Source organism: Phalacrocorax carbo, unplaced genomic scaffold (assembly GCF_963921805.1).
Source record: "Phalacrocorax carbo unplaced genomic scaffold, bPhaCar2.1 SCAFFOLD_36, whole genome shotgun sequence".
In the NCBI taxonomy this organism is placed as follows: Eukaryota; Metazoa; Chordata; class Aves; order Suliformes; family Phalacrocoracidae; genus Phalacrocorax; species Phalacrocorax carbo.
In genome coordinates this window covers 1,710,841-1,726,464 of record NW_026990495.1, presented here as the reverse complement: position 1 = coordinate 1,726,464, position 15,624 = coordinate 1,710,841, and the positions used below count along the sequence as shown (strand labels likewise).

General features: G+C 47.7%; 2 protein-coding genes across 2 annotated transcripts; both read right to left on the bottom strand.

Annotated features, from left to right (window-relative positions):
- Nucleotides 1-3,381: 3,381 nt before the first annotated feature.
- On the bottom strand, nucleotides 3,382-4,506 carry LOC135311329 (E3 ubiquitin-protein ligase RBBP6-like; the record flags this gene model as incomplete). The annotated part of the gene is made up of 1 exon (XM_064440455.1): nucleotides 3,382-4,506. A coding segment is annotated over one exon (1,125 nt), but the record flags the coding sequence as incomplete, so codon positions are not given.
- Nucleotides 4,507-5,073: 567 nt separating this feature from the next.
- Nucleotides 5,074-13,302, bottom strand: LOC135311328 (E3 ubiquitin-protein ligase RBBP6-like). The gene is made up of 11 exons (XM_064440454.1): nucleotides 13,137-13,302; nucleotides 12,008-12,107; nucleotides 11,220-11,256; nucleotides 10,675-10,719; nucleotides 8,750-8,838; nucleotides 8,535-8,631; nucleotides 7,905-8,044; nucleotides 6,814-6,986; nucleotides 5,961-6,064; nucleotides 5,341-5,517; nucleotides 5,074-5,085 (listed from the first exon to the last, which is right to left on the bottom strand). Exons 1-11 carry the CDS (start codon nucleotides 13,300-13,302, stop codon nucleotides 5,074-5,076), a joined length of 1,140 nt encoding a protein of 379 aa, XP_064296524.1.
- Nucleotides 13,303-15,624: the final 2,322 nt, after the last annotated feature.

The following is a 15,624-nucleotide window of genomic DNA, read 5'->3' as shown; positions in this document are numbered from 1 at the left end:
GGGAGTAAGGGTAAGCAAACTCAGGTAGATAAATCTGGCACTTGGCCACTGCCCATATGTTTTGAATTTATTCTGTAACTCCTCCTTCCACATTTATACATTACCTAATATAGGTTTTTAATCTGCCTGAGTGTTTCTCTGATTTTCACACTGATTCTTTTTAAAAGTAAAATGCAGATCGAATCTTAACCCCACTCTGCAGTTTTTGTCACTCCTGTTTTAAGGCTTTAATGAGCACCTTAATTTCTGGACTGTTTTCCATGTGGGTCTGTTGTCTGTGGGCAACTAAGTTGTATAGGTGTCGTGGTTTAGCCGGCAGCTCAACCCCACACAGTCGCTCGCTCCCTCCCCCACCGGTAGATGGGGGAGAGAATCAGAGGGGTAACGCTCGTGGGGCGGGATAAGAACAGTTTAATAACTAAAATTCAAAGAAACAACAACAGAAATGCAATGTAAAGGAGAACAACGAGAGGCGCAAAGCCCCGGGGGAGGGGGGAAGGGAGGGGAGAGGGGGAACGAACCGCCGAAATGAACCGCACGCGCTGCAGCCGCCCGCCGACCCGACGCCGCGCTGCTCCCGCGCTGCCGCTGCCCCCCCTCAATATACTGGTCATGGTGTCACGTGGTATGGAATGAACCTGCCATTGGCCAGTCGGGGTCAGCCGCCCCCACCACGGCCCCGACCCTCCCAGCCCCCCCCCCAACACGTGGCAGAGCGCGGGAAGCTGGAAAGGTAGGCGACCCCCACAGTGAGGAGAATTAACCCCTTCTCAGCCAAAACCAGCACAACAGGTTAGGACTGACTTAGAGGAACTCTGGTGCAAGGTGTCAAGCCGTTGGTGGATTAATACAGGGTATTTATCATGGCTGTCTGACTGCCTTTTAGTGTACAAGTAGATGCGTAGTCATTCAGAGAGTAAAGGAATAAGATTAAAAATGCCAAATTCAGGCTTAGAAAGAATTGGGGGGCGGGGATTGTGTTGTTCTTCTTGGTTTGTGGGGTTTTTTTTTTTGGTGGAAGCATCTCTGATTGCCCTCTGGATATGCATGTGACACGCAGCAGGAAACTGAAACTGTTAATGGAGTATCATTTGTAATGGATTCTTGTAAAAGCAAATCTGAATTGAAAACATTAATGGTATTAAATTGGTTTATAATGGATGGTTGCATGTTTCAGAACTCTGGAACGGTATTTTCACGGACCTTCCTGGTTTGTATGAGGCAGAAGGGTAGCATTCCGATTCAGTGAGCTGAGACAGGTTTCCTGTGTTCATTCCCAGAATGAGTGGGCAGTGGCCTAGGAGAATATGCAAAGCCAGTGCCGAGCGTCGTGGGAAAATAGGCGGTTTCAGGAGCTTCTACAGGGAAAACTGAAGCGTGAAAACCAGGAAACCTTTTTGGAAGATGGTATGCAAAAATGGAAAAGGTTGATTTGGAGCCAGTTGTACAACAAAAAGTAAATCTTAAAAGGAAGTTTGAGCAACACTTGAACTGTGGCTAATTCTGCAGCACGGTATGGGCAGTATTTCTGCTTTGCTCGTAAGGGTCATCCAGACTTGGAGCAGCAAGAATTTGAATAATCAAAACGCTTTGGTAGCACTTTGAGTAGCAGAGAAGGTTGGAAATTTAATTTGATTTCCAGGCAGTCGGAAACAATATAAAGTTGTCTAGGTTACTGTGGGCACTTCTAAGATGAGAGCTCTTGTAGCCAAGAGGAAAGGTAAATTCTGTAGTAGACTGCCAGGCAGCGCAGTCACAGCAAGTGCTTGATATGGGAGAGGAGAAAACTTTGGGGCTTAGGGGTTTGGGTATTTTCCCCACCTCTGGGGGGAAAAAAACAATGTAGGAAAAAAGGGATACCTTGTGATGCTCCCTTCTCTGTTTTATTGTTGTGTAAAACTTTGTTGTTGCTGTAAAGCTCCCTGTTGTCCCTGTGTTGCATTTTGCACGGAGGCTGAAGGACAGCCTGTGTTCTTTTGTTGTAGAGCTTTAGTACAGGCGTCCCCATGTGCCTGTACCTCTGCCCTCGCAGTCGGGGTTGTCCTGGGAGGGGTTGCAGGTGCTGAAAGGTCTGTCTTGCCAAAGACCTTGTAATAAAGCTGCACGCAGACGGCTTTGCGTGTTCCAGAGCAGCGTGCGCTTCTCCTCAGCAGGAGTTAGTTTTTTGTCGAACAGGCTGCTGTTGTTTTCGGGTGGCTTTTAAAATTTGTGTTTGCATTCACGGAAGTGCTGGTGTGCATTTAAAACTTTTTTGCTCTCCCTGGTTGCTATTTTGATTCTAAATGAGGACTGGTGACTTTTACTTTTACTTTTACTAAGCTACTATCTCCCTTCAACACTTTCTAAAAGCCTGTCCCACTGCTGATGGGCTGTGAGCAGTGGGAGGACAAGACTGAGTTTTGTCTTTTGTACGTAAGTCCAGGAAGTTTCTTGCATATAACTGATTTTCTATGTTTTCTTTGAGTTAATGGCTTCTACATAGGAAATGGCAATTGGTACGCTGGAATATTAGAATGCACCATTGCAGTTGAAGTGAACTCAGGTCAATAACTGTAGGAAATACAATAAACGCAGTGGCTACAGATGTTGGTCATCTACTTGTGGTGGGCCTTTGTTTGGATGACCTACCTTGCAACCAGAGGGAAAATGAAGCATGGGGTAAGCTTGCAGGTTTTAAACTTGAATTGAAAAGTAAAAAAACTTGTGTCTTTTAAACAAACAATATGCATCCCACTTTGAAGATACTAGTGTGCAGAGATTTATGACTAGTGATTACAGATGGTGGTTTGACATCGTATAGTCCTGAAGAGATTAAAAATGGGAGTGGTTTAATACTCCTTCTAATGTCACAAATACCCCCCTCCCACCAGGATCCCTCTGTCACTGTGATTCTTGCTGGGGAGGTGTAGGAATTTTACCCTCTGGGTCAGTGCAGCAGCCTGAAAGGGAGATGTGATCGATGTGCCCTATTTCTTGGGAATGATCTCCTGCTTCCGTCAATTCTCTTGGGGCAAAGTTTAGGCTTGCCTTTTAAATGAAATCTGACTTATCAATCCCCACATTTTTCCTAATCATTTTTGAGACATCTCTGTTAGCTCATGGCGAGACGCTAGTTAGAAATGTAACACAGACATGCCAGGGAACACACGAGGCTAAAAGAGTGTTAACTTTATTGATGAACATGCGATTTGTGTTTATACAGATGCGAGTAAACAAAGAGAACAATAGCCATGCAATTGCCCGTATTCCAGAAATGGCTCTAACTTGGCTGATAAGGCACTCCCCTTCTATCCTCCCAACTAGCAACTACTCGCTGCAGGACAGCATCAAAACACCCTCATCCTTTCAAGAGGAAGGTGTTTTAACACTGCCTGACTTTGGCTAGTCCTCCTTTGCCTTTTTCGCAGGAGGTTCCAGTCGAGGAGATTTGTCACGACCCGTGTCCACCTTCTCGTTGGAACCTTCAGCTGGTTTTACTGTATTGTCCGTCTTAGGAGGAAGAGCCACTTCTACTTTCCGCTTGGCCTTGTCAGTCTTTGCTTTTGGCTTATCCTTCTCTTCTTCCTCCTTTTCAGACCCCAGTCTGAAAGCACTAGACTCTGTTTCCATAGGCTCATTTCTCACAGGGGTGGCATCGTCTCTGCTTGGGAGCCTGAAGACAGACTCCGCTGTAACACCTTCTGCTGCAGCTGCCTCTCTTGGTTTTCTCGCACCTTCCAACAACTCAGCATTTGGAAATCCTTCATTCCGGTGCTTTTTATCTTTATTGCCTTTCTTGTCTCCCAGTGGTTTTTCCACCTCTTTCTTTTTTGATGTTTCAGGATCTTTGATGCCACGGCTCTCCCTTCCACATGGTTTTTCAGGGCAATTTCCAGCTGTATGATGGTTTCTGTGCCTCTGCCCAGCAGGATAATCCTGCCTACGTCCCTGAGCACATGGCAAATTCTCTCGTCTGGTGCCAGGTGGACCAAACCTACCTGGAGAAAAGTCCTCTCTGTTTTGTGGAGGTGGAGGTTGACAGCCAACAGCATAGCCCTTGTAAAACTTCTCACTCCGGTGCCTAGAGTTCCCTCGCCGTTCTCTGTATCTTTCCTTTTCAAATGGATCCCTCCAGTCACGGGATCTGCCCTCGTAAGCTTTCCTATCATATGGTGGAACCTCTCTGGACCTGTTAAAACACTCCCTTTCTCCTTCCCCTTGAGGTAGAGTCCGTTTAGTTGGAGACTGGCCCCTAAACACCGGAGACCTTGACCGTGAATGGTATCTTCTGTGCGGGGGTGACCTTAGCCTTGAATGGTGAGAGCCGCGTGACCTTGGCCTGGAGCGATAGTTACGACTCTTCCCTTTGCCTCTTCTTGGATACGGCGGCGATCGCGGGGAGGAACGAGACTGGGAACGACTGAATGATCGAGAGTAGGAGTGAGTGGGGGAAGAACTGGATCTTGACTTGGTGTAGGTATACGAACTTCTACAGTAAGATGAAGCACTGCAGGGAGACTTGGACCTGAAAAAAAACCACACAGAAAAAGAAAGAAAAAAGGGTCACACTCCCCAACTTTTTTCCTCTCAAATTTGGTTTGCTTTGTTTGGTTTGGTTTGGGTTTTTTTTATCCTCTCTCCATGTGTTTATGTAATGATGCTACTGCAAATTGAAGAACTTGTTAGCATGTAAAGTTTCTGCTTCCAAGCTTCTAGCCTGGCTTTCCACTTGATCCTATAATTATATTTAATTTTCGTATGTGATTACGGTTTCCCCAGAAAGTGTTGGTTTTTGGCAGTCCCCTTGTCAGTCCTGTGCTGATGTTTTATTTTAAATAAGCTTAGTGCAAGCACAGATCCCTTTGTTAAAGGCAATTCAAAGTAAGCCATTTCAAAATTAATTACCGCTTGTGTTCTCCACAACTACCTGTGCGTACTTATTCATTGCAAATCAGCTGTTGCAGGAGTTACGTGTTACGGCCTCCTTTAACCAGTAGTAGTAGTACAGTTACCGGTAGTAATGCATTGAATTTCTGTGGGACACTTACAGTTCGCAGCCTGATCCGCCACCTGCTGAGCGAATTGTAGTGGCTCTCACTGGATGACCTGTTGCAGTGGGGAGGGAAAAAGAAAAAAATCCCATTCAGTTTATCTGAAGATAAGACTTTTAAAGGAATTCTAAAGTTAGCGTTACTTACCCGTTGTGGGTATTGATTGTCCTTGGGGGCCCAGACGACTCGGCAGTGCTGCTTGTCTTAGTAGCGGAACCTGACGGCCCTTGGCAAAAAACGGTTGGAAAGAGTTGGAAACGAAGCTCTACTAAAAGACAAGGATCAGTGCCTATGCTGAAATCAAACTAACCTTCTCCTCCAACAACCCGCCGATTGGCTGAGAGGAAGGTTTAGAAAGGTTAGCGGCCGTCACCAGCGCGGTGGGAGGCCCGACAGTCAGGAGTGGTGGTGGAGGTGGTGGCGGTGGCGGCTGCTGCGGCTGCTGCTGCCGAGGGTAGCCAGTTCCATTTTGGAAGTTGTTCACAGCCTAGAGGCAGAAAAACACGGACAAAAAGGGGATAGGAAACTTCAGGAGGCACACAAACAAAAGGCTCCACAGAGGAACATCACTCGCCTGTTCCTGTAAATGCTATCAATCCTAAAATAAATCAGCAGGCAGGGGTAGGAACACAGCGCATTAAGCGCCGGCATTAATGACTGGTAACTCAGGGTGTCTGTATTTAAAGCACTTCAGTGTCAACACCGAATTTGAAAGGGAGGCAATCATGTTAAAACTGTGACCTGAATTTGCCAGACTGTCTCTAAGGAGTTGTAAGCTTCTGTAACAAGGGATCATGCACTGGAGGAGTAAATGTAGCCTTGTCCAATTTAGCCCTGCTTCAGGAGCTGCCGATTCATGTTTTCCTCCCTTTCAGCTTTTCAGGAATAGACTTCTCTTACAAGCAGTTCACGGAAAAGCCATCACGTTACCTGGCGTAGGATCTTGTTGGCAGCTAAAGCATCAGGAGAAACATCGCTCTGATGACACGTTGGGCAGGTATGATCCTCAGAATCCAGTAACGCTGTTCTAATACCTGTGTGCAATTAGAGGCATCAAAATAGATTTTAGCCAAACTAAGGACATTTTTGGGGTTCTCATCAGTTAGAAAACCATGTATATGATTAATGGGTGAAGATGATCTTGAATTGGGAACATGAAGCTCAAGTTCAGTAGCCTAATAATTTTCTAGTATGCAGCCAATAACGGTACAGCCCTGATGTTTCACTCCTGTAACATCTGGAGGTGTGGAGTAGGCGGTGTCTTGATGTCTTGACTCACCTTTTTTCCACTCTCTAGTACAGTGAGAAGTCACCAACCTCAGGGCTAGTGAATAAAAGAGACCTCAAAAACCCGTTAGCGGGTTTGAGTTCTGAAGGTTTCAGCCAACTCTCCCGTGGAGGAGAATGTGCATTAAATGCCCAAGTACCCGATTGCTGCAGACCACAGGAAGTCACCAGCGTTGGCTCTGTAATTTTGTAGGAGGGAAAGGGCTGTGGACAAACGAAATGCATTCGCTATCTAATAGCGTCATCACCTGCGCAGTTACGCCCTCTTCTCATACTCGTCCTTCCACGTGCGAAGGGGATTTAACGAGATACATAAAAAGGAGGAAAAAGCTTTCGGCCTTTCTTTTGCCCTTTATAGGAGAAGAGTCCTTTCCTATTCAGGCTGGGCTTAAGTACTACATAGAACCGGTGACACAGTAATTTCCTGATCTCCTGTTTCTGCTTTCAGAGGATCAGAGGTGATGTTTTGAATTAACAGCCATGGGGTCACACTTACATTCGTCACAATAACTGTTTCCACAGCAGGGAATAACAGCTGCGTCGGTCATTATATCTTTACAAAGGGGACACAGGAGCTCATCTGGAATAGGCTCATCGGAGGGGGAGGAGGAGGCCGGCTCTTCCGGTAGAAAGGGAGGCTTTTCCTTCTTTCCTCTGGCATAAGCTTCCCTGGAGGTGGGTGGGGAAGGAGAGAGCAAAAAGTTAAAGGTGGGTCAAGGAGAACTTTTCCAAGCTTTGGCTTTTCTCAGGGGAAGAGAACAGGTGGAATTCTTCTCACTCCACATTAGCCTTCTAAAACGTAGGCCGCTAGTTGAAACTCCTTTTCTACAGCCACAGGATGAGAAGAGGGAGGGGGAACAATTTTCCTGCTGCAGACCTCTCCCATTCATTGGGTCAATGGAGAAATCAGCTCAGACTAGGCAAATAATTTCTTGACAGCTAGAAATCGTGTGAAATGAATCCCACCTCTCCGTTGCCAGAGGGTAAAAGTAAATGGCAGGCTGAGGATCAAGTCAGTCTCCGAGTAATTAAGTTTTGGAAATGGAAGAAGTCTATGTTAGAGCTTCTACAAAAGGAGGTCCATGGCAGAACACCAGAAGTGCCACCGAGTGCATTTTAGAGCAGCCGCTCTTGTCAGCACACAGTAGTATTTTCTTAGTTTGTAGCAACAGGAGAACTGCAGCCTCTTTCACACAGGGGAGGTGATAAAAGTCAGAGGGGGAGGAAACCTCACTCCCACAGCAACTTGTTAACTTTTGCAAGGAGCCTTTGCAGCATCGGACAGAAGCAAAACGCGCTTTCAAAGAGAACGACTCCACTGCAAACACCTCGGAAACCTTTTGCAGAAATACTGATTCTTAGCACGCCACAAGTTTAAGCAGCTTCCAGGGGCATGAACAGGAGGAGCGTCCTATTTTAGGGCCTTGGGATTAGAAAGTATCACGGGTGTTAAGGTTAAGATGCAATGCCAGTGCTTCCTCCCCCGTAACTAGAGGTGCTGGCCCACTCGGCTGCATTGCCGCCCAGGCATCGACGCACGGTTCCTCTCCTTCGCTCCTGGGTCAGTCCCGTTAGTCCCATACTTACGCATTAATAATTGGTATGGCATATTTTCCCGTGCTGGTCAGCATAGCACCCTTTGTGTTGGGATCTTTCACCTCCACCATGAAACTCCTTGGAATGCCCGTGCTCCTCCTAATTCTGGGAACAGGCTCAAAAGTCTTGTCCTGGCAGGAAAAGAAATGCAGGCGTATCTCAAGACCCACACTTAAAACGACATCTCCGTGACTGTTGTTAAATGGCAGGGACGCTCAGCCAGAGGCTTGTGTCATTACACCAGGCAGATATCCAATAGATGGGGCCAGCAGAAACATCCTGGTTTTGTACAAAATACTAAAAACTGTGAACTGTCTTTAGGAAGGGTTAAAACCCAAAATAAATTTCCAGTCATATTGAAATACAGAAAAATATGCATGAAAGTTGACAGAGAAAGATCTCTGGCTATGTTTGTTGTGGTGGCCTGGAAAAAAGAAAATTTTGCCTTGATAATTGCAGGTGTCCCTTGAATTTTGAAGGGCTTTGCAACTTTGCCATGTAACCTCTCTATTTCACCCCAAGAGAAACACGTCTTAATATGCGTGTTCATGTGTCTGTTACCTCACTGCCAAGGTAAAAAACAAAAACGAAGTAACACCAGAAGTCCCCCCCCAACCTTACCCCGTTTGTTGGGCAGTTCTTTATATAGTGGCCAGGTTTTCCACAACGAAAGCAAGTATATGATGGCAGAGGTAGACCCAGGCTGTTCTTCATGTAACTAGAAGGTTTTTGGGAGAAAAAGAAAAAGGGGTGCATGTGTCTCTCTTGTTAAAACAACCATCTCTAGCATTCCTCCGTAATCGTTGGGGAACAGATCTGGCGTTATCAACACTTACTTGATTGGATCATATGCACGGCAAGACTGTATCATCATCGCTTTTATTTTGTCTTCTTCGGAAGCGCTGGCTTCAGCCAGACTGGCAGTCTGTGTAACAGGCCGTTAGTCGACACACACGTTAGAAACACTTTAGAGCCCCTGCTAACTTCTTCGTGTTAAGTGAGCTAACTACGGTAAGCAAAACCTGCAGGTTTCTCCAGCTGGCCGTGTCCTTTTACCATGCAAATTGTAATACAAGCCTTACGCAGAACTAGATCTTCATATGAAGGAAACCAGCTGATTTCTTGGTTTTTGAAGTACTATTTGTTCAAACGTTTTAATTACACACTAGTGCAGATACCAGCAGGGTCTAAGGGAGGGACTGTACATTCTTTGGACCGTCCAGCACCAAGCCTTCAGATCAGCCACTCCTGTCTTTGCTTTTAGGTGCATTCCTTCGCAAGAGCAACCAACTACTTTCAGCATTTTATTAAATGGTTGTTTCCTATACACAGTTTTTCCTCAACTGTAACATAATGCAGATCGACACCTATGAAATCATTTCCATTAACCGTGACAGAAGACTTCACAGACACTTGACTGATTTGCTTGAACCCAAGAGATGTACAAGACACGTCCAAAACCCACAAAACATTTCTAGGGATAGGCGAAAGTTCAAATATGGCATTTCGTACATAGCAGTAATAAACCAGAGGACTTTTTACAACACATTGACTCCCTGCTGAGCCAGTCTGCGCTAAAGAGGGTAGAGTAAGTCACAGTTTTGAGCTGCTCTGAGGTGTTGTTCCTGTATTGTTCTGAAATACTTCAATGTTCTCAAAAGCTTCAATGTGTGCACCTCTTGGACGGCTTCTCACATTTTAGAGTAAAACTTCACCTAAGTTTACAGAACCAAGGACACGTTTAGGGACAGCACTAATGCAGACCAGTTTCTTCTGGTGGCTACCTTCCAAATGAATTATTTTTTCCAATATTTTTGCCACGTGTGCACAATTTCATGTCTGTGGTGAGAGAGGGAAGAAGTGGCTAGTGGGGAGAGGTTTCTCTGTCTTGGGAATGAACTCCAGCCTTTCTTTTCAGAAGAAAGAACGAGCTCCTTTGCCTTAGGCCCTGCCTTCTCTGAGCTTTGTAACTTTAAAGCCCAGGCACTGAATTGGCTAGCACTACGCCTTCTCACAAGGCGCAATGACTAGTGCTTTCCCAGCCAAAGTTACACATTCCCGGGCAAAAACCGCCAGCAGCTCCACAGCAAAACGCAGCGTGGCAGGAGTTCCAGAAGGTCACCTCCGCCAGCATGCCACACACAGGCACGGGTGTGTTCCTAGACACGGTTAGGGACATAATCACAGCGTACACAGTCTGCGTTCAAGGAAATCAGATTGTGTTGCCCACTGTATCTATACGACAGCTGATGAAATTGTGCAGCGGTCAAAGAATGGATCTGCAGCTCTGAGGACTAGAAATTCAGAAACAGCCCTGCAATTGTCCGTGTTCCAGGCACGCCTCTAATTTGGCTGCTCCACACCCCCTGGAATGTCCGTCCCTTACAGCCAGTGACATGCTTCTGTAAAAATAGCGCTCCTCCCCAAAGCAGAACTAACGGAATGTATGAAACAGGGCAAACAGCCTCTGAAGTGCTTCTCCTTTGTGTCTTGAAGATGAGCACTAGTGCAACGTGACGTTGGTGCTGGTAAGGTTCTCCCCTTCTATCTCCCCAAAGTGGCAACTGCTCTTTACAGGAGAGGATCAAAGCATACACACATTTTAAAGTTAACATAAATACTTGACATTATTAAGAATTAAAGTAAAGCATTGTTCGCATTACAACAGTTATACAGCTCTGGATCACAGTGCAAGATTTAAAAATATGAAGCAAACACTTTTTTTTTTTTTTTGAAGTATTTGGTAAGAATATAGATATACCTGAATAAGCTGGGACAGAGAAGCAGATGCAGAGGAGTCATCCATCTGTTCACAAAAAATTAAACACATATTCAAGTTGTACAGTCCAAACATAGCAATAGTTAACCTCTACCGTAGTCTGAAAGTCTGCACGATGCACAAAGCGCACAAGCAGCTACGCCAACAGACACGTTACTAGCTGTAGACAGACAGATGGAGAGCACGGCACCACGTCCAGTTGTGCAAACCTTGAACCTACATCGCCTATAACCAATCGTACCTTATCTGTACAACACAAAGCCATTCAGGAAATAGCCTCGCATATTCAGGATGAAATACAATGTGTGACTGGGCACAAATACCAATAGTCCCATTAGAACTGTGCAAATGATGGCATTACGCAGTTCTTACTATGCTGAATCAAATCCATTGTCTTTGCAGCATAGGTTATGTTTTACTGGAAGAAATTATATGAAGCTACTGTTTGGAAAATTTCATACAAGGCTACGTTGTTCAGAATTCAGTGCAGTGTGCAGAAAAAGGTGTGACCCTGTGCTTTTACATACTGCTTTTGGTGTTCCGCTCACTGGCTCCGTTCGACTTCTGGAAGGAGAAAGAAAGGAAGGTGATCAGAGCTTAAAATAGAGCACTTGTGCCCAACATCAAGCAGTGAAACAGGTTATAAAACCTGCCCATCAGGACATTGTTCGGATAATCTAGTGAATGTGGACATCTATTCATACACATAAACTGTTCTCATTCTCAAATTCTCACATTCAGTGCAACTAAAAAAAAACCCCAAAATCCCAAAATGACCACAACAATCCTGTAGGCAGGATCACGTTTGAGTAGCTGTAATCTCAACCAATACACCCCAGATCTGGGGCCTCAGAGTCCCTGCCATATCCTGCCTCCTCCCGCAAATGCAGGAAATAGCCAAACACTGACAATCGGGCTCCTCTGGGATGGGAACAAATTCTAAGCGTACACTACGGTGCGTATCTGTCTTTACTCTGAAAGCAATACAAGCAAGCCCATAGCATAAGGCATCTCTCCACCTGGAGGAAACAGCATCTACAGCTCGGGTCTCAGAACAATCAAGCCCAAGAACAAACCCAACAGAATCATCTTAGAAGTTACCGTTGTTGGAGCCTGAAGCCCATGTCCCAGCAGGCCTAAAAAGGTCAGTCTGCTTTGGGACAGGTCCATTGAAACCTACCCCAGGACAACAAAAACTAACAGCCGCTTTAACAAGGGAGATGCAGTTGGAACGCCACTGGTAAACTAATATCCATTAAACCAGTGACCTCACTGAACCCCCTAGCAAAGACTACACCGCTTTACGGATACTCACGTAACAGAGGTTCTGCTGGTAGCTTTAACTCCTCCAGCAGGGATCCTTCTGACAATTACCGAGGAGTTCCTCGGAATCAGGGCGTCATCATCTGTGTATTCTGAAAACAACATCAGTACAGAAAAAAGCAGTAGTCAGGTTGTAAGAACGTATATCAGTATGTCATTACACAGCACTTCAGAGAATCCCTTTACAGAGAGAAAAGCAACCTTTTATAGGTAACACCAACTTTTATCGTCTCAACACACTCAACAAATGCAGATCAAATTAAAAGGAGGCACAGGCTTTTTGAAGGGACTTCTGCCTTTGCAGAACATGACTCCATGGGCAGATATTCCACTGATATTTAAAATACTGTTTTCTTTTCGCTTAGGTTAGCATTGCTTCTGTTACTAGATCTCCATTATGAAAAGTTACCGTGGGGATGGGAAACCCTCACCGGGTTGAGAAATGAGCATTGAGGACAGGCAACCATCAGCAGGATGGGACGTCATTGAGACGGGCAGTTGCTGTGGCATGAGAAATGAAACCCTGGCAGGGCTGGCTGAGGCAGGTGCTGGTGGAATGATCGCCATGGGGACAGAACCCCAGAACACTCTTTGCCCCAGACAAACCCCACACTGACCCGCCGCCATGGCAGGTACAGCAGCAGGCTCCTGCTCCTCGTGGTGCTCCTGCCCTCCGGGTAACCCCCCAAGGGGCTCTGCCCACCAGTAGCTCACCCCACCACCCCTCTTTGCTTCCCCCAACAGAGAGGTTCCCTCTGCAGCTGCCGACGGCATCGGAGGTGTCCGACATGCGCTTCACCACCACGGCCATGCCGCCACCGGTCAGTGCCTGTGTGCTGCCCTCTGCCCCAGGGCTGCCGGTGTCCGGTGAGCCTGCCCGGCTCCACACCGTCACCTACCAGCGGGGCCAGCCCACCGTCTGGCAGGTGGTGCCAGGGCCCCTGGGGGCGCCGGGGCAGGTGGTGCAGGGCCCCTGCGGGTTGTCGCTTTCCACAGTGGTGCAGGTCCCCGCTGGGGTGCAACTCCCTACTGGGGTGCTGCTCCCCCCTGCAATGCAGCTCCCCGCCGGGGTGCAGCTCCGCACTGGTCCCCGAGGCCCCGCGCCCGCCGCCCCCACGCACCTTCTTTGGTCTGGGCGTTGGAGATCTGCAGGTCGCTCCTGGTCGCCTTCAGCTTCTCGCGGCCCATGATCTGGCGCTTGAGGTCGCGCAGGGTGATGTGGAGGCTGCTGAAGGTGACCGTATCATAGTTCAGCCTGGAGAAGAACTTGTAGTGGACACAGGACATGGTCGGGGCCAGGCAGTGCCTGCTCTGGGATGGCGCCTACTGCAGCACGCGGTGTCATGGTCCTCTTATATGCTCAGCACATTATGAAGAAAGACCTGCATCATGTGGGTGTGGCAGCCCCGCCCTCGTTGCCCTAATGCCGAGTGGCCCTTAGGGGAGGGGGTTCCAGCAGCCTGCTGTCCTGTCACCCCCCAGGTCTGTCGCTGCCCGGTGTCCTGTCACACCCCGAGGTCTGCGCTGTCCCTCCCGCCACCCCCTGGGCCTTCGCCACCCAGCGTCACCTCCCATCAGCCCCGGGGCCCGCGCTGGCTCTCCCAACAGCCCTGGGCCCATCACCGCCCCATGTCCTCTCACCCCCACGCCTCTCACCGCCCGCTCTCCCTCCTGCCACCCCCCCAGGCTGACACCACCCACTGCTCCCTCCTGTCGGCAGAGAGACAGGGCAAGACAGCCTGGGGGAGAGGCAGCGGTTTGAGTGTATCTTGTTGCATTTATGGAAGGTTCCGCCAAAGAAGGCAATGACCATTTACGGTTATTGCCATAACCCAACGTAATTCCCCACAGTGGCACATCCGCACTTGCTTGAACTCTGGAGGGGAGGACAAGGAAGTAAGGAATGAACCCTTAGCCTTAGGAGGTGCCCCAGGACACTATTTCTTGCTTTCTCCACCACCACAGCTGCTGCTGCAACAGCCTCAGTCCATGAAATCGGGCCCTGAGTTACGAGGTCTAGTTCTCCTGAGGAACATGCTGCGCCTTGCTGACCTTTTGGGGCCAACCGGCTGTCCCTCCTGTTCAGGGAAATCTGATAGAAACTGATTGTTGTAGCCTGGCAGGGCTAACGCGGGAGCTTCCACGACTTCTTGCTCTAGATCTTTCAGTGCCTTCTGGGTTTCCAGAGCCAGGAAACCCTTCTGAGTTCAGGGCTGCCCTCTATATCCAAGGGATGGTTATTGTTGCTCTCGGTGTCTCTTTGCTTCTCCTGTTAATGGTGCGTGGGAAGCGTAGGTTTTAATACGGTAGCCTTGCTTATAAGCCTGTGGTGGAATAGGGATTATACATATTCAGCCCATAATCTGGCCATCGCCACGGGGCAAACTACAGCAGCAGGGGCAAACAAGCCCCACTGTTGGCTATGCACTCAAAGCCCACCCGCTACCTGAAACCAACTCTCCCGGGTGTCTGTCGTGTTGAATTCTCAGTGGTACAAGGACAGGCATCTACGTGATGAGTTTTCACTGAAGAAAGGAAGGATACCGCCCTTGCACCAAGAAGGGTTTGTCGCTAGTCTGAAGGGAGAGCCCTGCCTGTGCTTGGAGAGCAAAGCTGTTGACAAGCTTACTCACTCTGTAGGGGCTGGGAACTGGAAATGCCAATAGAGCCTTCAAATTAATAGGATGGGTGGACGTGGACCATTCAGCCCTTAGGACCATACAGACAAAAAGGGGAGCCTTATGCCTGGAACGTTCCATAGATCTTTTCCTAGGCCTAAAGGCAGTGGGTATTCCTCCACAGATTCTTTCTAAGCCTTGCTATATACCACATCTGCTGAATGTGGAAGGGAGATTTTCCAGAAGACCTTACATAGGACCTACTCCAATAAGCCATCACGCTGTAGATTTCTTCCTGGATGGAGTCTATTGGGATCAGCAGACTCTGAGGCAATTCACAGATAGATTAACTTGATAGGCTGCAGGAAGGCATAATCAGGCTAAAGCTAATGTTAAAAGTTTGGTTGCCACTATGGGCCTAGAACCTGTGTATCTGTTGCTTTAATAAACTGCACTATTCATTAATCTAGCCGTGATCGTTCTCATTGAATGTGACTGGCCCTAGAACACGACATTGGGCATCTGCCAAATCAGTTACTAACAACAAATACTCTGATGAGCGGTTACTTCTACAACCCTTGGAAAATAAACCATTGACCAAGTTGGAGACTAAGCCTGGATTTAGCCAAACCTAGATTCCTCTCGGAGAAGGAGTTTAGAAAGCAAGGGGGTCCTGTCGGAACCACGTGACCCAACGGTAGGATCTCCCCCTAGCCACTCCTCAGACTCTTACCTTTAACCCAATGCAGGGGCACCCCAAATGGGCCTTTACACAGGGTTCTTACACCCTTCAGCTGGTCAGGTGCAAGGTGACGTGACCAGTCACTAGCACCCACGCTACCGATTACTAATCATAGTCAAACTTTGCAGAGCAACCCCGATGTCCCTGCAGTCAGTCTTCCTCGACTTACTGATCTGTGCTGCCAGACAATGCTGGGAGGGTTTCAAAGATGTGTCAGAGGGGCTAGGACGCTGGCATTATCTTGGGTGA